Here is a 16,143-nt window from a genome sequence, read left to right as displayed (position 1 = left end):
AGGGGTTTGTGGGCAGGAAGTGTGCAAGGCGTGAGGTGAAGCTTGCAACAGTGTTGGAGAGGCTGGGCTAAGGGGGCTGTGTTGTGGGTGAAGGCTATGGAGGGGGTGGGGGGCCTGGGAAGCGCTCATGGACTTACTCATCAGCACGATTATTTTTTCTTTTATTTTTAAGTAAGAGGCTGCTACCACAACAGGCATCAGCTGGGAATGGGAAGAGATGACAGGCCGCCAGCCTCACACGGCAGTTGGAGCTGAACAGCAAGAGTGGATATGGGCTCATGGCACATGGGGGGCTGCTGGGGAAGCAGATTCCACCTTGGATGAAGTAGCTTCTGTGCAGTCAGGTCTCTGTTCTCCTGACTCCTGCTTCTGTGGTGGACAGTGTCCCCCACCGCTTCCAGTGGCTTAGACCCAAAGGGAGAACCCTACCACATAAGAACAGGAAGAAAAACCCAGGGGCTTGGAACCAGACCACGAGTTTTGTCCTTCCTCACATTTTAACTTCTGCACAAAGATCTCAGGTCTGTGGAATCAGCTGGTCCCAGTAGCTCAGCAGCAGAGTTTCTGGCAATAGCACAATGCCAGGGGCAGCTTGGGATGCTCTGCTGGCTCTGCCCGCTCTCTTCTCCTGATGTGGTACAGAACCAGCCAATACGAGAACAAAGACTTCGGGAGCCTCAGGCCAGGCCTGAGGTTTGTTTTTAGTCTGAAGTAGCTGTAATAGAAAAGACCAATATAAAAGTGCCTAACGCTAGGTTTTGTTTCAGTTTAAAATCTACGCGGACTGAAATGTTCCATTGGTCAGTCAGTGAGAGTTTGTCTGACAGGGGCAGGTACTTGGAGACAGGCGCCACTAAGGTCCCTTGCCTGGCCCCAGCCCAGCAGCAGCATCGAGCACATTTGCGACCCTTCCAGCACATTGACTTCAGGAGGGCTCTGGCTTCGGCAATAAATAAAGGCAAAAATACAACAATCACTTTTGGAACTTTAAATATCTTTCTCTTGCACTTGGTATCTCTTTACACAACCCTCTCCTTGAGGCGTCTGGATCACCTCCTCCAGTCCTGGGCAACAGGCAGGGGAGAGGAAGGGTCAGTTATAGAGGGGAGCTACCATCCCGGCATCACCGGCACGTATGCATTTCTACCACTCGGTGGCACTGTTTACATTTGACAAAGCAGCACCAGTGGAACTTGCAACTGCACCTTTCCACCACCTCCACTTCGTCTGTGTGAAAGCCCCGCCCACAGCACATAAGCTCACAGCCATCAATAGCTTTGGAAGTCTTGTTGCATTGACGGCCACTGGTCCCCAGGACCCCATTCTTTAGGTCATGATCACAGAAGTCAGGGCTGGAGTCCAGGTAGACCAGGTCCTCATCCGTGTGTGGTTTGAACTGGGAGTTTTTTGGCACCAGGACTTTGGTGGAGCCGATCTTTCTCTGCTCAACCTCTGTGGCCCCATCAAATTTCTCCTTTAACATGTTGCCCACTTTGCGGAAGGGAGGCATTGCTTTCCAACAGGTCTTCACCTCGCATGAGCCTGACACACCATGGCATTTGCACTCTACTCGCATGTTGTTCAGGATAGCCTGAAAGAGCACAAAAAGAAGAGAGCTGTCAGCTGCTGCAGGAGGCACCCGCACTCAGATCCATTAGTATACACCATGCTGCACGGCAGTAAGACCAGGAAGTGTGATGCAAGTGTGACCTAGCGCAACAGTGAGTGGAGGTGCCTGCTGGAGGTGAAGAGACGTGACAGTGAGCAATGAAGTGCAGGAGCCATTAGTATTATCAGATGAAGGGAAATGGAGCTTGGGCGGTGGCCTCCGGCCCAAGTCTGCCAGCTGCCCTGGTGTTCTGAGGAGCTATTACCTTCCTTCCAGCCTCATTATTATGGAGGTTCATGAGCGCCCTGCTGGAGGAGGCGCCTTTGCTTCTCTCCCGGACATCAACGAAAGACTGTGAGAAGGCCACTCCGTAGGCGATGTTATCAGAACAGCCAGACCACTGGAAGCCTAAAGCACAGCAGGGATTGGAAAGAGTGATTTGCAGCAGAAATGGGGGCGAGGCAGAGCTGGAGGATAGAACAATCAGTTGGCTCCTTGGCCTGTCCTCTCCCTCTCCAATCCCCACAGTCTAGCTACAGAGGAGCTGGCCACTTCCTGTCTCCTTTGAGTTCACACTGGACAGTGGGTTACCTAGGGACGTGGTGGAATCTCCTTCCTTAGAGGTTTTTAAGGTCAGGCTTGACAAAGCCCTAGCTGGGATGATTTAGTTGGTGTTGGTCCTGCTTTGAGCGTGGGGTTGGACTAGATACCTCCTGAGGTCCCTTCCAACCCTGATATTCTATGGTTCTATGACAGCTGCTGTCACCTCCTGCCTCCATTGTCTAGTGAAAGGGCTTCATAAGCCAGAGCTGCTACTGTAAAGAGCAGCTCCAGAACTAGGACTCTGCCATCTAGGACCTTCTAGGGAAGGGAAATAAACAACACCCCCCAGAATTGCTGGGGCTCTTTGGAAACAAAGGAAAAACATTGCCCAGAGGCAAATTGCAAAGCCGTAACCTGTGACAAGAAGCTAATATCAGATTTTTCTTTCCTGTGTGGCTGGTCTGCCATGCTGCCTGGTGGGCTGCAGCCTTCCCCAAAGCCCCACTGGTCCCTGGATTCTGACAACTGTGTGATAAGCCTATGTACTCTCACGACCCTGCAGGGCGGAGGAGTCCCTCAGCTGAAAGGTGCCTGCAGGGCTTGGCAGTGTGTGCAGCAGGACATAGGAATTCTCCCAGGGTGCACCGTGCTGTGCCCAGTCAGAGCTAACAACTGGCAGTGTGGCAGGCACACCTGGAAAGATCGGCAATGCAGCAGGAGTGCTTTACCCCGGCACACCTGGGGCACTGGGTCGTGGGGGCGGCACTCTCAAGAGAAAACCATCCAATGTTATTTGAAAATATGGAAGCTGCCTAGGAGCCCCTTTGAGTGACACCCAGACAAATGGGTGACTTGCCCACCACCCCGTCTGAAAGGGACATGCAGGGAGTGACTGGGGAAGGGATCCGTTTTGTTCCTTTGTCCTTATTCTTCCTCTCTCACCTCTAGTTGGCAGGCACAAGCCCAGTGGATCTTGTGCAATCCTGTGCTTAGCCTAGAGAAGACCTCTAGCAACCGCCTGGCACCTCCACTCTTGCTCTCCTGTATCGTACTCCTGTAAGGACTTACCCTGAGGACTGACACCATGCACAGTCCGATCACAGCCACACTTCTCCAGCTCTCCACTGCTGCAGGCTCGAGTCACTGCAAAGGCCACCCCCGCTGAGGAGATGGCATACACAAATGCTGCTTCCCGTGTCCCTGGAATGACAAAAGTTGCAGTCAGGAATCGCTTCAAATTCACACGCACAGCCGAGGGCAGTTCCCCTTCCAGTCAGAGGTGCCCATGCCCACATACTCATGCATGTGTGTGTCAGACTGATGCCACTGCTTGATCTAGACCCCCCCCCACATGCAGTTGTGTTGCACAGAGGAGCCTTGCATGCTACCTACCTGACACAGAGATCCTGGCAATCAGCTCCTCCCAATCAAAACACTGGCACTCAGAAACTCCTATCATCACATGCCCCATCCTGAATACATGTACCTAGAACTTACCTACAGATCCCCTGTCACACAAGGCCATATACGTTGCATACCTGTACCCTGATCCTACAGGCAGAATTTCTGCCCATACCCAATACACACAGTATGCAGAACCCAGCTCTGAGAGCCATGGATCCCAAGTCCTCCCATCCTCATGCAGAACATGGCAGAGGGAGTCTCACACCTCACCCCCTCCCAAGCATAACACCCCACGGCCTGAGACCCAGCACAGAAACCCCTTCCAAAGAACGCTGTCTAGAAACTCGCAGAGAGACTTTCCTGGACAAAACCACAAATGCAGATGTTGTATGCAGACCCCTTCCCTCTCAGCCCAAGTCTGGGACAGAGAACCACCCCCAGAGCCCCTCACGCAGCAACCCAGCACAGAACATTCCTGCAGCCCAAACCCTGCACAGAAACCCTATAGTTGGAGATCCTGATGCAGTCCCAAGAAATTCGGCTTCATACTACAATGAATTTTTACGATTAATAATTTGGAACCTGCTGTTTGGGGCCTAGGCAGTTGAAGCAAACAATTAAGCCAGCTTAAGTTGACCGTGAGAATCAAAGCGAAGGGGTCTGTCATTAAAATGGTGAGAGCTCTCCCCAGCCCTTTGTACCCAGCCTCCCAGAGGAGATCAACCACAACCACCCCACTCCTCCAACCCTTCCCCAACAGCCCTTTGAGAGCAGCCCCATGCAGACTCACACCCTGAACAGTCCTGCAGAACCTCTAGGGCCCCATTCTCCACTGAACTCAGGAGCAGTGCAAAAGGGGCCGTAGTACAGAGCCTAGCGCAAGGAGTCTTGGTCCATGATGAAGACACTTAGGTGCTATGACAGTGCAAATCAATAATCATCAGGCAGCAGCTCTCTTCCCCTACAGAATGAAAAAGTGCATAGCGAGTCTCCTCGCCTGAATGGCTCTGGTCAAATCCCCTTCCAGCCCACGCTGTAAAGGAAGTTCTGGGAGCTGAGTTGAATCACAGAATATCAGGGTTGGAAGAGACCTCAGGAGGTCATCTAGCCCAACTCCCTGCTCAAAGCAGGACCAACCTCATCCCCAACTAAATCATCCCAGCCAGGGCTTTTTGAAGCACTGCTGTGATCCAGCTAACATGACCTAGGGAGCCCATGGAGAAGTTAGATCAACCCTGAGGATGCTCTAGCTTTGCAAGGTCTAGCCAAGCCCCCAGACAGGCCTAGGACACCAGGTCCACTGCTACCTACCCTCCACCCTCCCCTGCACTGAGTGCATCTCAGCCACAATCCAACCTCCATCCTCAGCTAGAGCCCTCACACCCAAACCACTTCCTCCCAGATTGAATCCCACACTCGCAAAAAAACCCACATGGAGCTGCCCCGGAGCCTAAGAAGCTTCCCTCTGCCCGAACAGCTCTAAGCAGAATCCTGTATTAGCCTGCACACCCCATCCTCAAAACCCACCTGCAAAATCCTTCTCACATTGCTCTGCTCTAGAACCCTGCCCCACTCTGTGGACCCTACCCCTTCATCAGCTGGGGACAAAGCCCCTTTCACGCTGCTTTTTCTGGTTACCAGAGTGTTAACTGCCAATTGAGGAAGCAGTTGTTGGGCACTTCAAACCTCTCCGAGGGAGAGAGCAAACATGCAGGACACATGGCCAGGTTTTGGCTGGCTGGCCACTGTGTCAGCAGAGATTGGCCTGTGTGAAAGCAGAGCTACAGCAAAGTTGCAAAAGAAGAGGGAGCTTTGGAAAGGTTCATATAAGGGGTGTGCTCATGTCTGTGTGTGTTTCTCTCTCTCACCGATAGTGTCTCTCTGCATGTGTGTGATGATTGTGGGTTTAGTGGTCATTAATTAAATCTTGCAACGCCCAATTCCCTGGCTCCTGTCACCCTCTGAAGCCAAGGCGGCTAGGACACAACAGGCCCTTCTGTCTCAGAACATGTGCTGTAGACTGAAGGGATCAGCATTTAAAGTCCAGGCTGTGCTACTTGGAAGCTCAGGGCAAGAGGCCCCAGGATCACTTCAATGGCAGCTGGAGCATACCATTGTGAACAGAGATCTGCCCTTCACCTCTTGGGCCCTTGCTCACAACTGACTGGTCAGACAAAGGGGAGCAACTTTGGTGGTCGCAGCTCAGACTCTGGTGGCCAAGGCTGTAATCTGGCCTAGGCGGCAGTGGCTGGTTAGAACCCAGCCAGTGTGGAATCACCTCCAAATTAATCGAGGTTAATAGTAGGATCATGTTGGTTGGTTTGTGCTGTGGCTGCCTAAAAAGAGACGACTTCAGTTTCTGGTATTTCTGGTATTTCCAGTCCTGAACCTTCACAAGCACAAATCTTCACCCCCATGCTGAGGGAAGGAAAGTTAAATAAGGAGCTGAGGCTGGACTGGGGGCAGCTGGGACCTGCAGGTCCTGGTGTGTCAGAGAATAGAGTGCCCAGAGCTTCAGAGAAGAGGGAACAGCAGGAGTCACACCAGAGTAGGGGACACCCAGGAGCTAATCTAACCCACAGAGCAATTAGATAGAGGAAAGAGGGTCAGATGCCTCTGGTCACTAGTTTGCAAGGAGAGAGGGAGATCTGAGCAAGGGGAAGTCACTGCAGCTCCCTCTGCCATAGAAACTAGTGCTGCCTTCAGGAAAGAACAACGGGCCTCCAGAAACAGGCCTCATGCAGCCAGCCACGGAGAAAACTCATCACTCCTCCCAAGCTCTTCCAAAGTGCATCTGCTCTGCCCTGGACCCTCCTGCTGTTCTAGTCCTGGTCATAGGCACCGACTCTGTGGGTGCTCTGGGGCACCCATGGACAAAAACGAATGGGTGCTCAGCACTCATCAGCCACAGCTAATTGGGAGCACCACCAAACAGCTGTTTGACAGCTTGGAGAGGGGCATGGGGGAGGGCGGAGAGCAGCGAGCAGGAAGGGGCCTCAGGGAGTGGACAGGAAGAGGTGGAGCAAAGGTGGAGTCTTGGAGGGGAGGTAGCAGAGGGGTAGCCGTGTTAGTCTGGATCTGTAAAAAGCGACAAAGAGTCCTGTGGCACCTTATAGACTAACAGAGGTTTTGGAGCATGAGCTTTCGTGGGTGAATACCCACTTCGTCGGATGCATGTTAGAGGGGGTGGGTCAAGGGCAGGGCCTTGGGTGAGGGAACGGAGTAAGTATGGGAAAGAGTAAGACGGAAGGTGAGACCTGGAGGGGAAGGGGCAGAGTGGGAGCAGAGCACCCCCAGGGGAAATAAAAGTCAGTGCTTATGGTCCTGGGCACCCCCAGCTTTGCCACTGCATCTCAATACTGATGCGCTTCCATGCTGTTCTCAGCTCTACAAATCCATCTGAGTCCTGACACGGCTCTCTGCCCTACTCACCCCCAGCTCTTATATCCTGTGCCCTCCCTGCTTTACAACCCGCATGGGCCGCCTTCCGTTTGGTCCCAGCACTGTCAGGAGGTTAGCAAGGTGCTCACAGACGGGGTAGTCCATGCTAGAGATTATTTCATTACGATGGATGGCTCTGGAGTCTCTGTAGTTGGAAGGATGAGAACCAGAGCCACCATAGCAGCATGCAGGGAGCAATGAGTGTTTTACTGCTTTTGGGCAGCAGAGGGCATCATCCCAAGGTCTCACTCTGGAGTCACAAAGGGTCCAGCTGTGCTCGCTGACAGGTCTAGCTCATGGCTTGTTCGCTGACCAGAGAAGAGACCAAATAAATAAAGCATCCTGCTGCCACTGCTGCTGCTGCTAGGCCCTTGCCAGGGGGAGCTTCTTGGTGAGGCAGATGAAGCTGCAGAACTACCCGAGTAGCTTTATGGGGCCAGTTCCACCTCAAACACGCTGCAAGGCATAGTTCAGGCTGAGAGCCCGTGGGCAGCCCGTGCCACTATACCCAGCCCAGGTAGATGGAGAGCCCTGCTATGCTGGCAGAGGGCCAGCTCTGCAGCACGGGCAAGGAAATTGGGGTTCACAACAGACACGCAGACAGCAGCTGAGGAACTGGGCAAGCTTAAAAACAGCCCCAACGAACCTTCCTGTACAGCACGTATGCGAGTCCCAGGACCAGGAGGTACCACATGCATTACTACCACTCTGTCTACATCCTCAACAGCTTCCCGTGGCCCTCCACAGCCAACTGAGCCAGTCCAGGAGCCGCAAACAGAATCCCATGGCAGCACTCCTGGGTAGTCCCCAGTGATGGCTACTTGCCATCTCAGCCCCCAACTGCTCACTACCAACACCCAGCAAGACAAAGCTGTTCCCATTCATATGCCTGTCTTTTGGGAGAGTAGCACATTACCATTCTGTAAAACGGGTGTGTGGCAGGGAGAGGTGGCATTTCTGGCAGAAGTGAAAGGAAAGCATTGGGCCATCTCCTGCCCTTCACCACATAGTAGCTCTGATGCTGCCAAATAAATCAGACACCACACTGGAGTACTAGTGTGCACATGCTGCATGGGTGGTTCTCAAACTTTGAACAGCGGTTCTCAAACTTTTCTCCTGGTGACCCCTTTCACACAGCAAGCCTCTGAGTGCGACCCCCCCCCCAAATTAAAAACACCTTTTATATATTTAACACCATTATAAATGCTGGAGGCAAGGTAGGGTTTGGGGTGGAGGCTGACAGCTCGTGACCCTCCATGTAACAACCTGGCGAACCCCTGAGGGGTCCCGATCCCCACTTTGAGAACCCCTGGTCTACAAGATGCAGCCGTTTCCCACAAGATCTGCCTCTGTCTGCGTCACTGCTACGGCCCCAGCTGGATGCTCGTTACCTCCCACCTGGAAGTTCATGCCTCAGTTAAGTTCCCTCCCTTTCCCAGATGAGCACACGCCTCTGGACAGTTCGCTCACCTTGTGTCACTACCTTGCCAAAGACCGGCAGGGTGTCCAGCGTGGAGCAGTTCCAGCGACGGTTCCGGAATTGGTACTGGCACTCCTCAATGGCCAGCTGGGCTCCCCGACGCACCGAGTCCATCACCTCCAAGTTCCTCTTGCACATCTGCACTTGGCGCTGGATTAACCCTTTCAGTTTCTCACAGGTCTCTTCCTCAGAAATACTCCCCACTGAGGACAGCTTTGCCAGGTACCTGTCAGCACACCCAGCAAAATCTGTTAGAAAGGTTTGTTGCGCAGGAGAAAGAACTGTCCCAGCCTCTCTCTGGGAAATGCTGCCCCTTCATTTCCCTTCCCAGGAGCTGTTTGGATATCAGGGGCAGCCTTGGGCACAGACACCTGTGGTCCTGAGGCTGGAAAGACCCCTTGCCATTGCACTGACAACCTCGAGAGCTAGTGAGATCTCCACCCACGTGGCCCTTCCAGTAGCCTGGATAAAAACACAGGCTGCTCTCCTCTCCTTCCTTCCTCACTGGAACTGGAGGCTAGTGCCTGACTGGGTCCCTCTGCATCGCCAGGCTGGCTGCGGGAGTTCTGCAGAACAGCCCTTCTGCCTTGGAGCAGAGCAAGGGTCCTGAGAGCAACACTGGGGGAGAGTATGGCCCTCCTGCCCAGCTACAGCATGGAGTGCATTCACTGCTCTGTCTGCCTAGCACGGAGGGAGATATTCTCGGCATGTTCTGAATATGCCCTGTCAAGTCTCCCGAGTACCAGTATATCCAAGTGCTACTAGGAAAAGCCAGAGGTCTCTCAAGTCAGCCAAAGCAAGCAGTGCAGCGGCTCAACTGCCAGCTGCAGCTGCCACACTGCTCCCTCAGCACTGGCTGTGTTCTCCTCATGACAAACATCTCCCTCAAACCACTTCCCTTCTTAGTCCTGCTTTTAGCTTCCTCAGCCACCTTTGCATGGGGAGCCAGCACTGGTGGGTGGTGGAGGCTGCCGGGCCCACCTTTGCATGGGCATCCAGCCCTGGCGGGTGGTTGGGGGTGGAGACTGCTGGGTCTTTCACCACTCGGAATTCTAGTGGGGCTTGAAGTGGGGAAGCTGGAGTCAGGAGCCCATCGTGAGCAGAACCACTTGTGGCACCTTCCAGGTCTCCACTCACAAACATGGGCTCCAGGGCTCACCAACTTGAAAAACGCTGCCTTTGCTTCTCTGTGCACCCAGGGCACCCCAGGCTGCACTCTCCTGCTGCCTTGCACATTGCTCTCCGGGACTGAGGACATGCCGAGGCTGCTGCACTAGCCTGGGGCTGAGGGTACTTAGTGACAGTGTTCTGGGGAAGAGGTGTGCGTGGCGGTGTAACCCCCTCACTACCTGGACTTCCAGTGATTTATCCCCTTGCCACTCTCCACTTCCTGGCAGTTACTGGAACCACTCCCCCACAAGACTGCATGGGCTTCCAGAGGGTTACCCCACTGCCTGGGCTCGCCCGTGCTCAGGAGAGAAGTGTGAGCGCCTGCTCACAGACTCTGGAAGGGAGGGGCTGGCAATCTCACCCCAGCTCAGTCCAGCAAGGGGAGGTTCATTAGGTTTCTTGGAGAGCCATTATTTGATCTTCTTCCCAAGGCCCAACCTCTTGCCCTGGCATTTTGATCCCTTCGGTCACTATTTCTGAGTAGCTCAGGATATTGGTACATTATTCCTACAGGTCCCTGGATAATCCCACACCCTTTGCACCCGTGTGCCTGCCAGAGCAGACTCAGCCAGGAATCCCTTGGCCAACTCTGCCCTCACAGAGCCCAAGGCTAACGTCAGCACTCTCCTGTCTGTAGCTGCTGGCCCCCGCTGACATGCTGGAAAGGGTACTGCCAGTAAAGTGCTATGCTGCCTTTAGGAGTAGGGAGCTCCTACAGCTTAGGGCAGAGTTCCAGAGAAGTTACTCTCTGAAACTGGCATTAGGACTAAATATGTATCAATGAACCTGGGGGGAATCCTTACCACCATTCAGTGCTTGGACAGACAGTTTAAAATCACCCCCAAAATAGCTGACAGTCAGAAAAATTCTAAGTTACATTTAGCTACCCTGGCACAGCAAGATGAAGCAGCAAGGGCAGAGTTAAGATAGTTTGAAGCACCTCAGGTCAATTTGTTTTTGAAAGTAGAATCTTGTCTTTGAATTTCCTGATTTTCAGGAGTTTGCGTCTTACAATGTTCTGTTAAGGATCCTGCCCTTACAAAGTGAACTCTGTTCTGAGATGGGACTACACAGGAGTGACTCCTTATTGCACAGTTTGCTCCCCTTGGGTCTCAAGCGTCAAATCTGCTGACTTCAGCAGTACATAAGTTTTCATTGTTAGCTCTGTGGAGCCAGCTCAGCAGGAGGGAGCTGGATTCTGTTCCCTCCTGCGCATCAAGAGAATTGTTCACTAAATTCCAATCGGTTATACTTGTACAAAATCACCTCTGGTATCTGGGCTGCACAGGTGTCACTGAAGGAAGCATCTGGCCTATGGAATCCCTATTACTAATGATGTGCAAGACAGAGAACCCAGCTTGACTCTCAGGTCCCAGGGGAGTGCTGGCAGTTAGAAAAAGCAGGCAATTTTCACTTGTAAATTGAGCACATTTGATAGGGAGCTAATGAGACACAGGCAAACATGAGTGTCTTGCTGCCACATTTTTAAAGTGAAACTCTTTTACAACCTTAACCCCAGTTAAACCTACTTGTCCAAGAATTTACGTTCTTTTAAGACAATTACTTGCTTATGTAAAAACAGCTCAGTGACTCCTTAATGTATATTATTGGCTTGGAAATTCTACTGTGGCCAAACCTAGGTTTGACATCTTTCTGTCAGAGCCTCGCCTCCTCCCACCAAGCCAGGGTCCTGAGATATCTGTGGCAGGCTGGGACACTGGGAGGAATTTCTGCTGTTCCCATGCAAAGCTCTCTGCTTCTCCAAGATGACAGGGGAAGATAATACATTAACCTACCTTGAAGCCCCCACTTCCCCCTGAGTTCAGTAACTATCATCCCTGTTTTACAGATATGGAAATAGAGGCACAGAAGAGTTAAGAGACTTGCACAATGACCTTGCAGATTGGTGGATTAGTCATGGGAGTAGGAGTTAGGAAAACTGGGTTCTAACTGCAGCACCAACTCGATGCAGTATGTCTGTGCTGTGGCTTTCTCCTCTGTGAAAGGGTATTTGCTATCTCCTTGGGGAGAGTACCATAAAAAGTACAGACCAGGGCCACAGAGTGGGGTACGGAACTCCTGGCTCCTAACCCATTTCAGAAGAATGTTCTCCTTTTCCCCATTCTTGGACCATGCCCACAAATGCAGTATTTGAGACACCTCCTAGGACTCAGAGAATCCCCTGAATTAACACCTTCCCACAGCTGTGCAGCCAGCATCACTGACGATTCCGCAACTGGTCTGAACACAAACAAGCTGGCAGGAGGAAGTGATGCCACAGGTGAAGAAGCTGCTGGAGGCAGTCATGTCAGTATCAGCTCTGTTTGGCACATGGGGAAACTCTATTTAGCAAATGGGAGAGGAGAAAATTGCTTCAGAGACCCAATGTTCTTTCTAGCTCAGCAGAATTCTCCAGGCGATGGGGACTCAGAAATTCAAAGCAGTGTAGGAAGAGAAGCGTGACAGGGCCCTTTCAAACCTTTCCAAGCAGATGCTCCAGATAAGAGGCTTCCCAAACAAATACTTATTACTGTACTGTTTAAGAAGATAAAACAAAGACAAAAGATGTTTCAGAGAACTGCATCCATCACCGAGAGAGGAGCAGTTAACTGGATGCACAAGACACACAGGCTAGGTGAAGGTATCCAGAATGCTCATAACTACTCCCTCCCCCCGGGGGCTAGCCACATGCCTCCATCTCCACTCACCACGTCTATGCACCCATCCCTCAATACTGTTCAGCACTGCTCCATGCACAGCATACAAACACTAGCATGCACCCCCGCTGCTGGCGACAGCATAGTCAGACTGCCAATGTAACATAGGCCTGCTCTAGTCAAGGATGGCCTCACCTACTGTTACACAGAACCTGCTTTCCAAACGCATCTCTTCCTGTAGCTCTTTCAGGAGACCTCGCTGTAGCACCAGATCTGTTGCTGAAGGAATTCAACCAGGTCACTGATGCAACAAAAAATCCTTGCCAAAGTGCAAGATGGTCCCCAAGAAGCCAGCCAGAGAAACTGAAGAGATGAACAAGAAAAAAACATCTTGCTCTCTTTGGAAGGAGGAGAGTTGTGAAGTGTGGTGTTTTGAGCTCCTGCCACAGGCAGTCCACTAGGGGGCCTCTTGGAAGCCAAGGAGAAGGTCTGCTGGCAGGCGACAACAGAGCACTTCTTTCTATAACTTCCAACTGGTGTCCTGAATCACACCGCACAACCCTGGCAGCCACAAGTCACGTGGGCCTATGGCACGTCATCACGGCCTCAGTTGTGGATGTGTACAGCCCAGTCACTTTTCCAGATACCCTAGGAGCCTCTTCCCAGGGAAACAGCCTCCCCTCTTGAGAGCAAAACCAAACACACACGCACATTTCAGTAAGAAGTTTCTGGAAACACTTGGTTCCTGTCAGGGGTGGGCTCTGGGGGGTCATGGCACAGCAATGTTCCAGGGTGCCAGGAAAGTCACCATCGCATCACAGCTATGAGAGGGGGTGGATTATGTGAGCTAAGTTGGTTGAACTGGGGATGCCTTTCCCTGCTCAGCTCATGTCCCTGCCTCTGCAGGCTGTTCTAATCTTTCTAGTCTCCCCTGCTTTGACTCCAGCCTGACAAGCTGTCCAGCCTCCCTCTCCAACGTAAATCCAGTTATACCCTCTAGCTCTCACTCCCCTTCTCCCTCTCTGTTCAGGTACTGGAGAGCAGCCTTACTCTGCCTTTTAGCACATGGGGGTGGTCTCCTTGTATTCCATCCCACTCCACCTCTGTCCTGTCTTCTGCATAGAAAGCATTCTGGGTATTGCCATTACAGAGAAAGCCAGGCTCCAGCAGCCACTTGGGAGCAGGCCGAGTGCTGCTTTCCGGAGCCTGGAAGTGAGGCAAAGGGGCCATTTTGCTTCACCCTACTGGAGAGGAACTGCAGAGACCTATAACTGCTGATGAGTGATTACCGCAGTCAGTGGGAGGAGAAGTTATATAGCCAGTGAAGCATGGCAAGTGTCAAGCATGGGTGCTGTCAGCAGGCCAGCACCCCAAAGCATCGGGAAACTTCTATGTCTCCACATAGAAAAAGCTGAATGAGAGATGTTGGCCCTGGTGGGGGCTCCTCTCTCCCGCAAGGTAGGGCAGGGTAGAAGAAAAACAGGTGCATCTCACATTGCTCTTCTCCTGATCCTTGGCAGACACAGGTTAGGAAGGGAAGCAGGTAAATATCCACTCTTCCTCCCAGTCTCCAGGAGAAGAGGGCAGTCCCCATCTGCCATCTCTGGGGCTGTTCCCACTGCACATTCCCATTATCACAGGGCCCCAGGTTTCATGCCTACATTTTGTGGTGCATCAGCCCTCTTGTCCCAGTGGAAGCTACGGAGCATTTTGAGGTGAGGACCAAGCTGCCTTAGGCCCCGGGCTGAGGCATAATCATCTTGCCAGCTTCCCCGCACTGTGACCATGGAAACTTCAGGCTCCACCATTCCATCTTGCCCTTAAAAGGAACACCGTTGTAGCATTTTTTTCTCTGGAATTAGACAGTCATTTCCCCTTTGCACACACGCAAGCTAAGGCCGCAGGAGCAAATCACTCCAATGCCTACATTCTGCAGGACCACTTTCCACCCCTTATTCCCACCAGTACCATATCTAACATGCTCTACTACAGTGCTCATGTCCGGACAGCCTGCCTTGCAGTCTGTTTTACCGCACAATTGCTTTTGCTGCTAATAGCTGTCTTCGAGACACCCCAGAATTTCCCTTACTTTGCTGTAGGCCATTGCTCCTTCTCCTGCTGTCTTCCAGCTCAACTCCAGTTGCACTAGCCTGCCAGTTCTCAAGTCTATAGGGATAGTTTCAAGACCCTTGGCTCCTAAATCTGGCGTGCAATTGTACTGGAAACTGCTGGGCCTGGAATGAGAAGCATATCTTCAGAGGGCAAGAGCCAGCACACTGACCAATGGCTGCCTCATCCCTTCGATATGTGACAAATTGAGGCAAACTACTGAAGTCTTCAGAGAACCCCTCTATGTACAAGGCCAGTTCCACTGGGCAACACCAGACAGCAAACCCACAACTAAGAAACACAGTCGAGATGGAAGGACCTGGGTAGTTATAGGCCTCTCGGCCTGACATTGGTCCCAGACAAGATAGTGGAGTGGCTGATACTGGACTTGAGTTATAAAGAATTAAAGGAGGGTAATGGATTTATGTGAAATAGAACCTGCCAAAAATCTCTTTTTTTTGATGAGATTACAAGATTGATTGATAAAGGTAATAGTGTTGATGTAATATACTTAGACTGCACAACATTTTGATTAAAAAACTAGAACAATATGAAATTAAGATGGCACACATTAAATGGATTAAAAACTGGCTAACTGACAGGTCTCGGCATGTAATTGTACATGTGGAATTGTTACTGAGTGCATGCGTTTCCAGTGGGGTCCCACAGGGATCAGTTTTTGGCTCTATGCTATTTCATATTTGTATCAATGTCTTGGAAGAAAACATAAAACTGTCAATGATAAAGTTTGCAGATGACACAAAAACTGGGGAACTGGTAAATAATGAAGATGCCAGGTCACTGATTCAGAGCGATCTAGGTCGTTTCGTAAACTAGGGTGCAAGCAAACAATATGCATTTTAATACAGCAAAATGTAAATGTCTACATCTAGGAATAAAGAATGCAGGCCATACTTACAGGATGGCAGACTCTATCCTGAGAGGCAATGACTCTGATAAAGATTTGTGGGTCATGGCAGAAAGTTAGCTGAACCTGAGCTCCCAGTGTGATGCTGCAGCCAGTGGGATTCAGGGATGCATAAACAGGGGAATCTTGAGTAGGTAGAGATTATTTTACCTCTGGATTTGGTATTAGTGAGACTGTTGCTGGAATACTGTGTTCAATTCTTGTGCCCCCAATTCAAGACAGATGTTTATAAATTGGAGAGGATTCAGTGAAGAACTATGAGAATGATTAAATGATTAGAAAACTTGCATTACAGTGATAGACTCAAAGAACTCCAGCTACTGAGTTTAACAAAGAGAAGGTTAAGGCGTGATTTTATTACAGTCTAAGTACACAATATGGGGAACAAATATTTCATAATTGTTCTTCAGTCTAAAGACAAAGATGTAATACAATCCAATGGTTGAAACTAGACAAATTCAGACTGGAAATAAGGTGTACATTTTTAACTGTGAGAATAAATAACCATTGTAACAATTTATTAAGGTTTGTCGTGGATTCTCCATTACCGACAATTTTGAAAACAAGATTGAAATCAAGATCTGCTCTAGGAATTATTTTGGAGCAGTTCTCTGGCTTGTGTTATATAGGAGGCCAAGCTAGATGACCATAATTGTCCCTTCTGGCCTTGGAATCTATGAATTTCCTTTCTAGTAAGATGTGTCTAGGGATCCAATTAGCAAACGGATCCTATGAAGATCAGGAAGTCAGATTCTCACGGGTAAACTGACCGACTGGAGTACAGATGCTGGGCCTTTGTGGA

The 16,143-nt window shown here is 51.0% G+C and overlaps 1 protein-coding gene across 1 annotated transcript; it reads right to left on the bottom strand.

Annotated features, from left to right (window-relative positions):
• Positions 1–717: 717 nt before the first annotated feature.
• On the bottom strand, positions 718–8,696 carry WNT4 (Wnt family member 4). Its single transcript, XM_032767885.2, has 4 exons — positions 8,468–8,696; positions 3,221–3,352; positions 1,875–2,017; positions 718–1,591 (listed from the first exon to the last, which is right to left on the bottom strand). Exons 1-4 carry the CDS (start codon positions 8,613–8,615, stop codon positions 1,124–1,126), a joined length of 891 nt encoding a protein of 296 aa, XP_032623776.2. The 5' UTR covers positions 8,616–8,696; the 3' UTR covers positions 718–1,123.
• Between the last annotated feature and the right edge of the window lie 7,447 nt (positions 8,697–16,143).

Source organism: Chelonoidis abingdonii, chromosome 23 (genome assembly GCF_003597395.2).
Source record: "Chelonoidis abingdonii isolate Lonesome George chromosome 23, CheloAbing_2.0, whole genome shotgun sequence".
In the NCBI taxonomy this organism is placed as follows: domain Eukaryota; kingdom Metazoa; phylum Chordata; order Testudines; family Testudinidae; genus Chelonoidis; species Chelonoidis abingdonii.
Note: the sequence above shows the minus strand (reverse complement) of the source record. Positions and strands in the feature narration are given on the sequence as shown.

What these genes read in the sequence shown, in the direction of transcription:
- WNT4 (XM_032767885.2), bottom strand. Translation starts at nt 8,615, where the DNA reads ATGTGCAAGAGGAACTTGGAGGTGATGGACTCGGTGCGTCGGGGAGCC. An exon ending in TGGCAAGGTAGTGACACAAG is followed by an intron (nt 3,353 to 8,467) that starts GTGAGCGAACTG and finishes TTGTCATTCCAG; the next exon opens with GGACACGGGAAGCAGCATTT. An exon ending in GCATGGTGTCAGTCCTCAGG is followed by an intron (nt 2,018 to 3,220) that starts GTAAGTCCTTAC and finishes GCTGTGCTTTAG; the next exon opens with GCTTCCAGTGGTCTGGCTGT.